Raw genomic sequence first — 12,487 nt, forward strand, 5'->3', positions numbered from 1 at the left:
GTGCAAACCGTCCTCAGAGACGTTTTCTTAGAACTGTTCATCATTTTTTCCCATTCTTAACAGAAAACTTTCCTCACCAGGGGCAAGGAATGCAAATCTGCCGCAGACCCCCGCGCCGCATCCGCCAAGTCGGCCCCACCGGTCTCCCTTATCTGCCCTTTGTGTCCGTACCTTATGGTGCAGTGTGTTGCAAGAATATTATAATTGTCCCTAAACCAGGGCACTATAATTATGGCTTTCCAAAGTTTTTAGCTAAGCTTAAAAGAACGCCGAACATGCTGAGGTTGGGAGACACTTGGGGAGGGAGAGAAGGAGGGTCGGCAGCACATGAATTAACTTCTCCTCAGAGCGGTACCATGGAGAGTGAGAACAGAGTGGGAGTTGTTATTTTTTAAAGAAAATTACCAGAAAAGGGGCGTTTTAGTGTTGAAGTGCGGTTTATGATGATGTTACAGGGCAGAGTTATGTTTGTTGGGAGCACTCCTGTGCACCAAGCCTCAAGGCTAAGCATGGATTAATTATAGCTCATTTTTGTTAGAGTTACCATAGTCTGGAGATGTGCCTTGTCCCAGCGCTGCTGGAGTGAGCTGTGACTTCAGCTTGCCTTTAGCACTGGCTCTGCTTGTGAATCTAATAAGTTTCTCAGGAGTGAGCTTATTCGTACTCGGCACAAAGCACCTCTTGCTTCGAACACGCTCGCGTTGCTGGCTGAGGACGTGTGGACATGCGGCACCGGTGCATTTTCTGGATGTGGGGAGCTGGGGGGATGCGCGGCTGCTGGTGGGGAGCAGACCTCTTCAGAGGGGTGAGGGACCGATGCGAGTAGCGCGGTGTTGACGGGCAGGCTGAGTAGGCGGCCGCAAGAGAGGCTGTCCCGGGGCGTCTGGTCCCAGGAAGGACACCCACGGGGTGGAGAGTCATCTGCACCAGGCCAGGGCTGCCACCGGTCCCTTGGTTCACAAAACCAGGGCTGGGCACCGCGCTCTCCGTCCCCCTTCGCTGCACTCCGGCTTTGTCACCTTTGCCACCCCATCTCCTCCAGCCCCTTCCTCCCCACCGGTCCCCTTCATCTCCTCCTGCAGGTCTCCACGCCGGAGACCCCATGGCCTCTCTCTGCAGACCTGAAGCTGGAGATGGGTTTTCTTTTGTTTTGCTGTTTGGTCTGTGTTTGTGTTTTTGCATGAGTCTCTTTTCCAGCTGATTCCGGTTTGGAGCTAGGTTAAACTGTGCAAAATACTCTTTAAAAGAAAAAAAGAAAGGAACTTGTCAAGATGCATTTGTTAGATCACGTTTAAAATGAAATAGAATTGAAGGTAGTTTTTGTCCAGAGAAGGGGGGGCTGAAAAGCCATCAAGCCGCAGGAGAAAGCCCCTCCTTTGTTGTCCTCCTGACATTGAAGTGTAATTTTTCATGGTTATTTGGACTGGAAAATGGGGAGAAAGGGAGAGATGGGCTTGCGATTATTTCCCATAAATGACAACACAATCACATCACGCTCCACTACAAACATGCTCAAGGAATTTGCCTTTTTTTTTACATTTCATGTGTGAAAGTAACGGCAACCTTTCTCGTTCTGCTGAAATTCAAGGGGGCAAATCCCTGTTGGGTTCCGCTGACTTCAAGTTTCGCCCAGTTCACAAGAAAAATGGACAAGCGTTGTTCCCAGGGACGGGGAGACGTCGGTGCCGTCTCACAGAAGGGGTTCTTGGACGTGCGTCTCTTTGCGTGGAGATACCGGCGTGCTCCGGAGAGATCTCTAGTGACGGCCGTGGTGCCGCCGAGCCCCTGGGAAGGTGCCTGGGGAACCAACACTCCGAGGAGCCCGGAGCACACGTAATGCCCTGCCCAGATCCCTGGCTCTGGATAAACCCGGCTCTCGGTCAGCAACTGCGAGATGGGACCAGCTCGTTCGCGCCGAGCTGTTTTCTGAGGACGCCGTTTTCTGCGGGGCAAGGCTCTGCCCAGCCTTCCAGGGAGGAGAAGGTTTCCCGAGCCGTCGGGGCCTTCCCCAAGCTGCTTCGCTGCACGTCTGAGATCCGGACCCGCTAAAGCAGATGGGACTCCTGCACCCGTCGAGCTGACGGCAGCGGCTGCGCGTGGCCACGCAGACGGGCTTCGACGCTCTCCTCGGCGTCCTACGCTTCTCTTTCTGTAAAAAAGATGGTGGCAGCCTTCACCGTCACTGGCTTCTAGGTTTTTAAGACAGAAATTGTTTTTTCTTCTAATTATCTGGTTTTGAGAACATCATTCTCTCTCCTCGTGCTGCTGCATTTTGTTACCAAAAGCGCAAAGCCAAAGGTTTCGTGATTTTATCCATCCTCCTCGCCTGCCCCAGGACCACGGGCACTCTCAGGCAACCGGGGCCCAGAAGTGGGGCTTCTGCCTGGAGCTGGTAAAGCAGAGAGAGGGACCGAACACAAAAATAATAACCGTATTACTGAGAGCATTCATACGTAAGAAGAAAAGATGCTGACGTCTGGCAGAGGGTCATCTCGTTTCTGTTGAGCAAGAAGATTGTTTGGGAGAGAACCAGGGACCTGGACGCCGTTGCAGAGTTTTCATCTGCTCAGGGAAGCTGGCCAAAAATTCTGCATTTTTGCTTTGGAGCAGAAAGCAAAGGGATAGAAGCTAGGAGTTCACAACCAGTTCTTTGATCTGTTGAATTTTTTGTTTTATTTATCTGAACGTTCGCCTCTATAGTCAACTGCACAAAAGCCAGATAAACTTTCCCTGCCTGGAGAAGATAGGCAGCTGAGGATGGCTTTATCAGCTGGGAGCACGTCCATCGGCAGCGTTTTCTTGTTTGTCAATGAAAGCAGCAGCACAGATACGCTCTGACCATGCTCTGAAACAGGGCCGTCTTGCAAATAAGTGTCGTTAATCCATGATACATGCAGGTTTTTTGTTGTTTTTCTGCAGATGATAGCACTCACCCACCAGCTTTGGCATCAGAGCTGGAGCTCCGTGGCATTCCACCCGTAACCTGTGCCTGGTGCTTGCTTTTCATTGCTTGGGAGTCCTGCTTTTCCTTTTAGGAAAATGGTAGGAATAAACAAGTTTACGTAGAATAATCCCGTCAGGAGCTAGCGTAGAGTGTATTTGTGCATATATATGGATCCTGGAGCTGAGCTGCAAGGACAGTGACGGCCTGGTAGCCAAGGTTACCTTAAAAGACATGCCCCAGATAAGCTTGAACTGGGCAAGAAATACAAGACGGCAGAAAAACCTCTGAAAATGGATTTACCTACATTTCCATGCGGATGGCTTGTCTCGTCTTCAAATGCAAATAGTCTGCAAGTCAGGGGGAGGTGGAAAAGGTTTTTTTTTTGTTGTCACAAACAAACAGTCAAGTTGTTTCCAGGGTGTTGCTTTGTGTCCTGACCCTTGCCAGCTCCTCTTCTTCCACAGAACTGTTCCAAGGCTGTGCTCTCGCTCAGATTTCAGCAAGTTGAAGGGCGGGCGGCTGCAGGGTTTGCCATCGCTCGGCTCGGTTGTGGGGCCGCGGGCAGCTTCGGTGGCACGCGTGGCTGCTCACCTGCACATTCAGAAATGCGAGTGGGTGAGAAAAAAACATGAAAGACAAACCACTCTTTGCTCCTCTGGCTTGGGAAGCTTCACACGAACCGTGCCGCTCGCTGGCATCAGCGCTCGGGACCATCGGCAGCAGCCCGGAGCCCCCGCAGCCCTCTGAGCTGCCCGGTGCCAGCAGGGGTAGGCGTGCGATGCTGCTGCTGCAGCAGAGGTTTGCCAGGGGCCCGGGGCAGTGCCCTGCTTGCTGCCACGGCTGCTGCGGGGTGCCCGGTACGGGTGATGCTCTGAGCCCCGCGGGGAGATGCCGCCACGCGCAGGGCCGCAGCAGCGACGTGTCAGCCGGGCTCTGGGGAAATGCCCATCCTTCTGTGCTGGGGGCACTGGCTGGCGTCACATCTCCCTCTCGGGCTCTGCGGTTGCTCTGTCCCCGCAGCCGAGCGCGGCTGGCCGGTGGGCATGGTGCGAGGTGGGACCACCCTCCCCATGCCTCCTCCGCTCCAGGGTGAGCTGGGGGTGAGCGACCCTCTCTGAGTCAGCTCCATGATCCCACGCGGGTGCAGTTTTGGGGAGAGCTGAGCAAAAGCCGCCGTTAGGACCAGCGTCACCAGACGGTGCCCAGTGATCCTGGCACAGCACGGGGACAGCTGAGCTCCTCATGGGCTGCCGGGGTCCGGGATGGCATCAAACCCCGTGGACCACCCGAAGGCTGTCCTGCTTCCCTGAGCACCCGCGCCACCGCACATCTCCCAGGGCCCTGGGACCTCACGTTTACACCAGCTGAATTTCAGAAACGCACCGGGCCGCAGCCCGGTGGTGTGAGCCCGGTGTCGGCTGGGGAAGCTGCCCCTCGCCAGCCGGCAGCTCGCGGGGAACCGGCGGGCAGTGCCAGCGTGCGTGTCTGTGCATGTGCCGCCGTGCAGCTGGCTGCGCACAGGCCACCGCTGTCACCTCTCCTGGCAGTGTCAGCTTGCAGAAGTCAGCCAGGTCTCACCCCTGTCTTTCTACAGGCTTTTTTTGGCTACTTATCCTGAAAAAGGGATCCTTTCTGTTTCAGAGGAGAGACCCTGTGTACAATTAAAACTTGTTTCTGGTAAACGTCATTCCAGGAAAGATGAGCTTTTAACAAAAGGCTTTTGACAGCTGCAGGGTATTTCATTTTTTTAATGCCGAATGAAAAATCAATACATTTTTCTAGGTTATACATATTCAGAACAGGCTTGATATTTCCATTATAATGGAAAATGGGTGTCTGCACATCTCGCCTGTCAGAGTTGCACCGCCGCATTTTCCAAGCCACTGCTAAATATTTCAAACCTGATTTGATTGTGGTTCATGACAGCTAATGTTTCTCAGCTCTTGAGCCTGCCGGAGGGTGGGGAGGCAAGTGCACGCTCTTTCTCTCCCCCTTCAGATAAAGAGATCTGGGTTTGTTAAGGAAAATCAGAGTGGGAGAAGGAGAGGTGAGAGGTCTCGGGCTGTTCAAGCTGGCCCGGCTCCGGTCGGGGTTTGCTGACTTCTCCAACCCTCCAACTTTCTGGGTTTTGCGAGGGGCAGGAACGCGGCAGTGTGGTCCTGCGCGGCCGCGTGCAGGGGTTCAGGCGCATTTCCAGTGCGTAACTGAGTCAGAGTTTCCCTGATATCTGCAGATGTCAGATACTCTTGGTTTTCCAGACTCTTATCCCTCTCTTCCCCCACCCTCCCCATATTGAATGTTTTAATTTTAAATTAAAAGGAAATGCCACTGTCTGAAATGATTTATTCATGAAGGAAGAAAGGACTCTTGCTAGGATTTTGCGTGGGGCAGGTTTTGTGTAATGGAAGAGCAGGCTTCTTGGACTCCAGCTGCCCTGCAGTTAAACTTGCTTGCTCTTGGTATTGACCTGAACCCCTGCAGCTGGAAAATTCCCTTAAGAAAATGTATTAATAAAGCATCGTGGCCTCACGGGTGGCACTCCAGCACGGGGACCTGTGGGCAGGTTGTGCTGTTTGTCTTTCAGTGGGAGACGATCCCCTCCATGCAAATCCCCCAGCAACAGCTGGTGCACCTGCCCTGGCCAGTTCCCTGCAGAGGATGAAGCCCTCTTACCCTGCGTGAGCTCGTAAACCCTGTGTGTAGTTGGAGTTTTCTGGAAACCGAAGGCAGGAGTCTAGCACCTACATCCTCTGGGCAAGGGCTGCAGTAGCATCCTTGGCTTTCCAGAGCCCCTTACTAAGGTTTCCAGGTCGGGAGTCAGCCCCATCGCCTCCTACAAGACATCTTCTGTGGCAGAACTCCACACCTCAGGATTCAGTGGATGTTCACCGTGCTCTCCCAAAGTCCCGGTCGGAGTCCTTGGCCTGCAGAGACTCCCAGCACACTGCTGCAGTCCTGCAGGGACTTCTTACCCTCTGGGTATCAGCCCCGGGGACACTTCCTGGGAAGTACAGCTTGAAGCTGAGTACCTTTTTAACTACAAAACGACTGATGGAGTTTTCATCAAGCTCCTTAAGGAGAATGCAGTCCAGCCATGAGGTGATGAGTCCTAACAAGCAGTGTGTACGGCCTCGAGGAGGTGTGGTCAGGCAGCAGCAAAAGGGTCCTGGTGGTTTGGAAATAAATTCCCTACGTCTTGCTGGCCACGGCCCCGTTCAGCCTTTGGAAGCTGGTCGCAAGATAGCCTTCACGCTCAGCTGCAGACCTGTCCTGTGGGGCTCTCTGGACGTTAAGTAAAAGGCAGTGGTCAGCTCTGCTGGAACGCAGCATGGGAACAACGTGACATCAGGATTCGCAGACAATTAAAATGGAAGCTCAGAAGCTCCTTGTTGCGTGTGCAGTGGATGGAGGAGAAAAGCAGACCTTTCCCTACCAGACGTGATGCCGGCCTTGTCCTCCGGGAAGGATGCCCCAAAGAAATGCAGGAGGATAGAAGGTTGGGTGCCGTTCACACGTGCGTTTGCTGCCCAGACCTGCCATCGCGCCTCGGCGCTGCAGAGCTGTCATCCGAGAGCGTGGGTGCAAACCTTTCAGGAGCAGGAGCTCTGCTGCGTTTTATTGTCGGTGTTGGAGGATCTCGTTGTCGGAAGGTGGGTCAGATCCCATGTCCCTGCTCCACATGAGGTCCGTTGGAAGCTGGTTCTCAGCCGTTCAAAGCCAGCCGAGGAGTGATGTGGCTGAGGACGCTCTCCCAGCCATCCCGGGGGTCAGCTCAAACACTGGCGGCCGCCAGACGAGTTAGGCTGAGTGCAGTGAGCAGAGCTGCATCCAGCCTTCCAAAAAAGTCTGCTGGAAGAGGATGACACAGCAGCCGGGAGTTAACGCTTTCCCTTCCCTGCGTCTCCGCGCCAGGCGGCTGCGACCCCAAGGCCCACGGCTGCCGGGAGCTCCCAGGGCATGCGGGGAGAGGAGCAGGAGGATTGTCCTCGGCAGAGACCTTGGGAGCGAGGAGCCAAGCACGGACAGTACCAGGGGCTTTCCTGGCTGATGGGGAGCCTCCCCGGGCAGATGCATCTCGGACTGTTCCCCTCCCGTCCTGCTTCGAAAAAAGACTTTTGAGAAAATATCAGCTCAGAGCGGAGAGGGGGAGGAGGAGGGTTTGCAGCATGCGTCTGCTGTTCGCAGCCCCCCTGCGCAGCGCAGAGGCAGCTGAGCCGAGCAGGCAGACCTTGGCCTTGGAGAGAAGCTGTTTCCAGCGTTGGGGCTCGGTGGGGGCTTGGTATGGGTTTGGTACCGGTGTTGGCCAGGGGCTTGGTACAGGCATCGGCCAGGAGTTTGGTACATCGGCTGGGGGCTTGGTACCGGTGTTGGCCGGGGGCTTGGTACAGACATTGGCCAGGGATTTGGTACCGGTGTTGGCCGGGGATTTGGTACAAGCATCAGCCAGGGGCTTGGTACGGGCATCAGCCAGGGGTTTGGTACAGGCATCGGCCGGGGGCTTGGTACAGACATTGGCCAGGGGCTTGGTACTGGTACCAGCCGGCGGCTTGGCTGGGGCTGGCGGTGGGACCGGCTGCGCCCGTGAGGATGAGGAGCTGCAGGCCCGGCGGGACAGGAGGCTTTGCCGTTCGTGGCCTTGTTTTTTTAGTAGTTTTCTACCGTTATTGGTATTCATAGCTCACATTTTTCCGGTTGCTGTCAGCCTGGGCTTTCATCCATTTTAAAGAGCTATTTTTTCCCTTGTTGATGATGATGATGGTATAAAGGCAGATGGTGTAACTGCTTATGAATGTCCTATTTTATTCCCCTCGAACCAGACAGTGCACTTGAAGACGTGTATTATTTCCACATGCTCAGGTTAGAGCCCGGCGGCCGGCTCGCCCTTCCTCTTCCTCCCATGCCGATGCTGACCCCTCCGGGTGGCAGCCGGGAGTGCGGGGTGCCGGGCACCCTTTGTTGTTGGCAGGGGGGGGCCCTGAGCTGGGAGAGCAAGGTGGGGGTCCGGAGAGAGGGCTGCGAGGAAGGTTAAAATGAAGGTTTGAATAAAATAATAGAAACCCCTTGATGAAGGATTTCAATAAAACCGGCTGAGATCTGCTAGCTGTCTCACCCCGCGTGGCAGCGCTTTGAAGGCAGCAAGGTGGTGTGGGGGCTGGGGGTGCTTGGTTGGGGTTTTTTTTTTTTCCCCAGGCTGGGAAAAATGTTGGAATTTTAATGTCAGACATGCGAATCCAGCTGCTGGGTTCACAGCCTTCCTCTCCAGCAAACCGGCCCGCTCGTCTCCCAAGGCAGACTGCTCACCTCGGCCCTGCCGCGGGGAGCTGTGGCTTCCCACGCGTCGGGCGCCTTTGCCCAGCAATGCCACCCACCACCCCTCTTCCTCTGGGGTCCTGTTTTCCCGGGAGAAGGCTACTGGGATCCCTGCAGCTCTCAGGAGTTGCCAGCTTTTAAAAGAGGGGTGTAGTATAAATCACAGGGCTTCCGCTTAGTATCAGTGCTGATCCCTGGATGCTTTTACAAGTTCCTCTCTGACTTAAGCTGTCACATTGTCAAAGGGCACTGCTGAGTATCTGCAATGTCCTCACAGATATTTTTAATGCTGATTTCTAGCCCTGTCTTTGTTAGGGGCAGGATGGGGGCTGGTGCTTTAACTGGTTGGGTAGTTCAGATAAAACCTCAGGATAGCCTAGGATTTACCATGACCAGATAATGCAAGTTAAAATTATGAACTATCCTGCCTAAAAGAGGATATAATGGATTAAAAGTACCCTTTCTTCCCAGTGTTCGTGTAGCCCCCATCAATTACGTGGTAGCTGTCGAGCTGCACGCACTGTACATAAATACCGAAGATATCAGATGATAATGTGGCTGTTACACCCTGGCGTAAGAGGTCTGGGAGCTGCAGCTCTTTCCCTCGCAGCGTTCCCCCTGACGAGCGTGCCTCTGCGTGGAGCCGCACTGCGCCGTGTCGACACGCTCCGTGCCGCCGGCCTCGCCGCGCCGGTGCTTTGGTTCGCGGGTGGGGCCAGTGGCACTTTGCGTTTTGTTCTGAGCTTTCAGCACGTCACTGCGCTGAGTATTTTTTCTCCTTTGTGCTTTTGCACCGGTGTGATGCTGCCTGTGTGCTCAAACTCTTCCCGTGACTGGGATGAAAACCAGACCCCAGCAGCTTCCTCCCGTGCATTGTGTCAGGGCCGTGTCTGCCAAAGACAGTGTTGCTCCTTGCTTTGCGGGAGCAGAAGTGAGTGGTGGCATTTCTGCAGGGACCTCGGGGGTCCCGGTGACCAGGGTTAGTGCTACGCAGAGCGGTTCGGTCCGAAGAGATGGGGGTGAGGAGGAAGGCTGAGGCTGAAGGTGGTAGAGGCTCCGATCAGTCCCCGATGCTTCTCTAAACCATGGCATGGTTGGGTAGAGCCTTCTCATACCAGGCAAATGTTCTACTGTACATTACACCACAGGGACCGTCGGTAGCTATAAGCGGTAGAAGTAGGCAAGATGCTTCAGTTCGTCTTCATCTCTCGCTTTTTTCCTCTGTAGTTTCTCTTTTGACCAGGTAGCAGATAGATACTCTTGGGAGAATGCTGGGTGACACTGGTATCTACCGCTCAGCGCTTCTGCTTCAGCGTTGGCTGTTGCTCTGTTGTTCAGTGGCAGTTACTTGCTCCTCTGTTTTGACTTCCATTTTGATGTTACGCTTTCTGCTTCTCTTGTTTCAGAAGAATCAACTGAAGATGTGGAAGGGCCCAATGAAACAGCCGGTGATGCTGAAGAGCCTGCCAAGGAGCAAGAGAGTGGAGGGGACAAGGACCAGAGTAAATGGACAGGTGGGTTTTGGTCCCTCTTTTTCTTTAAATCCAGGAAAGTAGACTGGGAAGAGCAGCGGTCTGCAAAACTCTCTTCTTAAATGACCGTGCCACACAGCACTGTCAGCACGACCTAACTGTCCCGTGTGAAGTCGTTGGGTGTAGCTTCGTGACACCCTCATGTGGTTTGAGCCACAGTGGGTCATGCGTCCGCACTCCCAGCCCCGGGCTCACGCAGGGGCCGTGGGTTGGATCTCCGCGGTGCTGGACCTGACCCAGGCAGTGGGAACTGGGAGCTGGGAGGGGAGGGAGGAGGGGACCACCCCTTCTGGCAGCAGCCAGCACTCAGGGCGGATTAAGCATATCATGAAACCCCACCTTATGTTGTTAAGGCTGCTTTTTCATCGTGGTCCTGGCTCTGGTAGCAAGGTTTTGATGTGGAAGGGCAGAGCAGAGAGGCAGACCCGGTGCTTGTGCTCTGTTAACTGCTGGCTTTCTGCTGGAGCGGTGACATCCTGACACAGAAAATGCAGATGAGCAATAATACTTAGGTGGTTGCAGTGGAATCTGAAAGGTTTCTCTCTGCAAAATCCGTAGATGGATTAATTATGAAGGTACTGGGTTACTCTGTCTTTCCCAGAAGATGATTGCTGTCCCGCAGAGGTGAGTGGGAGGAATCTTTTAAACATGCCTTGCCTTTGAGCAGAAAGCAGCTGCAAGATTGTCCTCGTCTGGAGAGGGCCATTCCCCTCCTCAGCTGGTGCTTGCCGACCGCTTCAGCGTAGATGTGGACATGGAGGCACTGGAAGCAGTGCTCATTTTGCTTGACCCAGGACGGAGCGGTTCTGACGTGCATTCCTGTTCCTGCACGGTAGCCCAGTCGGTTTGCAGACTTACGGTTGTTTGGCACGATGCCTCTCTCGGTCTGCACAGCAGCTCTGCTTCCAGGCAGCCTCTGCCATGTTCGTGGTTGCCTCTTAGTGGGCCACAGCCAGAGAGATAGTTCGGCTTGCACAGTCTCCAAAAGGATGAAATGTGGTCTTTTGCCTCAGTACAGTTTTAATCCCGGTCACTGGAAGATGTGTCCAGACTGGTGAAGAAAGCAAGCTGTGCTTTCATGCTTGTTGGAACTCGTGTTTCAGTCTAGACTGCCCTCGCTGAGGCTGCTCTGTATGGTGTGCCCCATCACAGACCCGTTCTTCAACGCAGAGATGCCGATTTTATTTGGCTGTAGGTGATTTTTAGTCTCTTGTTGTGTGGGATTGTGTGATCCTAAGCAAGAACAGGGTTCATGAAGTGCCACAGAAAGATGCAAGTACTGTATATTTACTAAATCTCTTAAAGGGTAAGTAGGGCCCTTTGCCCAAACCTGGACCACTTAAAAAAAGTGAGCTGTGTGAGATTATTTTTACATGTTAAAACGTGTAAGGAGAAATGAAGAACCTACTTTTTACACCCTTTACTATCCAGAAACTGTAAATTTGGGTGGCTTTATTTCTTTATCCTGCCAGTGAATTTCCTAACCTGTTTCTGAGGTTTGTCAGTCAAGCAGCAGATAAGGGATGGAGAGCTTCGCGGAGCCTCCCAAGGAGCGCACACCGAGGAAGACGCAGACTGTGTGCGTAAGCCCACAGAGCTCTGGGCAAGCCTTATCCAGAGCCGCTGCCAGGCTGAAGAGCACAGCCGCAGCAGGATGCACGCACGTGCTGTTCTTGAATTCAGGGCCTGCTTTCGAACATGTAACAACATTACCCTGAACTTTAAAGCAAAAAAAAAAAAGAACGTTAGCCACTCTTTGCATACAGTGGATATGCAAAGCAGGTACCACAGCTCAGTCTTGTATTGTGTGTGCTTTCAAGCTCTCTTGAGGAACATGGCTATGTTACCACGTCCTTCTGGACCTCAGACGTGGAAAGGAGTGGAAAGTAGGTCAGAATATTCATGACAACCACAGAAGAGCAGTGTCCGCGTGTACAGGAATACGAAAACGCCACGGTACAAACTGAGATGAAACCAGGGAGGGAAAAGGGCAGTATCAAGGAGTCACTCGCTGTAAGAGAAGACTGCAAGAAAAGAGCTGGTCTGCGGCTCAGCCCAGTGGGAAGGCTATCAACTACGACATCAGGAAAGCTGAAGAGCATAAAGCCTTCTTCGTCTTCGTCTCCACTGAACAGACCGGCCCCACAAGAGACCAGAGCAGCCCGTGTCAGCGGCGCGGTGGGGACAGCTGCCCAGGGAGGTTGTGGAGTCTCCTTCTCTGGAGATATTCAAGACCCGCCTGGACAAGGTCCTGTGCGGCCTACTGTAGGTGACCCTGCTTCTGCAGGGGGGTTGGACAAGTTGACCCACAGAGGTCCCTTGCAACCCCTGCCATGCTGGGATTCTGTGATTCTGTGACAGCTCATCCTCCAGCTGTGAAGGAACAGGCGGCAGAGTACTTACTTAAGGTGAATGTTGTCCCATCCGTGACCTGCTGCTTCGTACCTGGGTGGTTTTTGGAAGTGACTGAAGCATCCTCAGACCTGTCAGCTGCTATCTCTTGCAAATTTACAGAAAACGGGGGAGGTACCGCGAGGGGACAGACACGGTGCTTATCTTTGAGTAAAGGAGCAGCTGGGGAACTGCACGCCTGCCAGCGCCGTTTGCCCCAGATTTCCTGGGAATTGACCAAAGAACTGCTTGTAGGTGCTGATGGGAAGATAATGAGATGAGCAACAGTTGACATGGATTTGTCAAGAAC

The 12,487-nt window shown here is 53.6% G+C and overlaps 1 protein-coding gene across 1 annotated transcript in view; it reads left to right on the plus strand.

Annotated features, from left to right (window-relative positions):
- ZFHX3 (zinc finger homeobox 3) overlaps nt 1–12,487 on the plus strand; it is a 79,105-nt gene that overhangs the window by 30,381 nt on the left and 36,237 nt on the right. The window contains exon 4 of the mRNA XM_075433414.1: nt 9,661–9,768. Coding sequence (XP_075289529.1) covers nt 9,661–9,768 — 108 coding nt within the window. The remainder of the gene's footprint in view (nt 1–9,660; nt 9,769–12,487) is intronic.

The sequence above is a fragment of the Opisthocomus hoazin genome, chromosome 12 (assembly GCF_030867145.1).
Source record: "Opisthocomus hoazin isolate bOpiHoa1 chromosome 12, bOpiHoa1.hap1, whole genome shotgun sequence".
Taxonomy (NCBI): Eukaryota; Metazoa; Chordata; class Aves; order Opisthocomiformes; family Opisthocomidae; genus Opisthocomus; species Opisthocomus hoazin.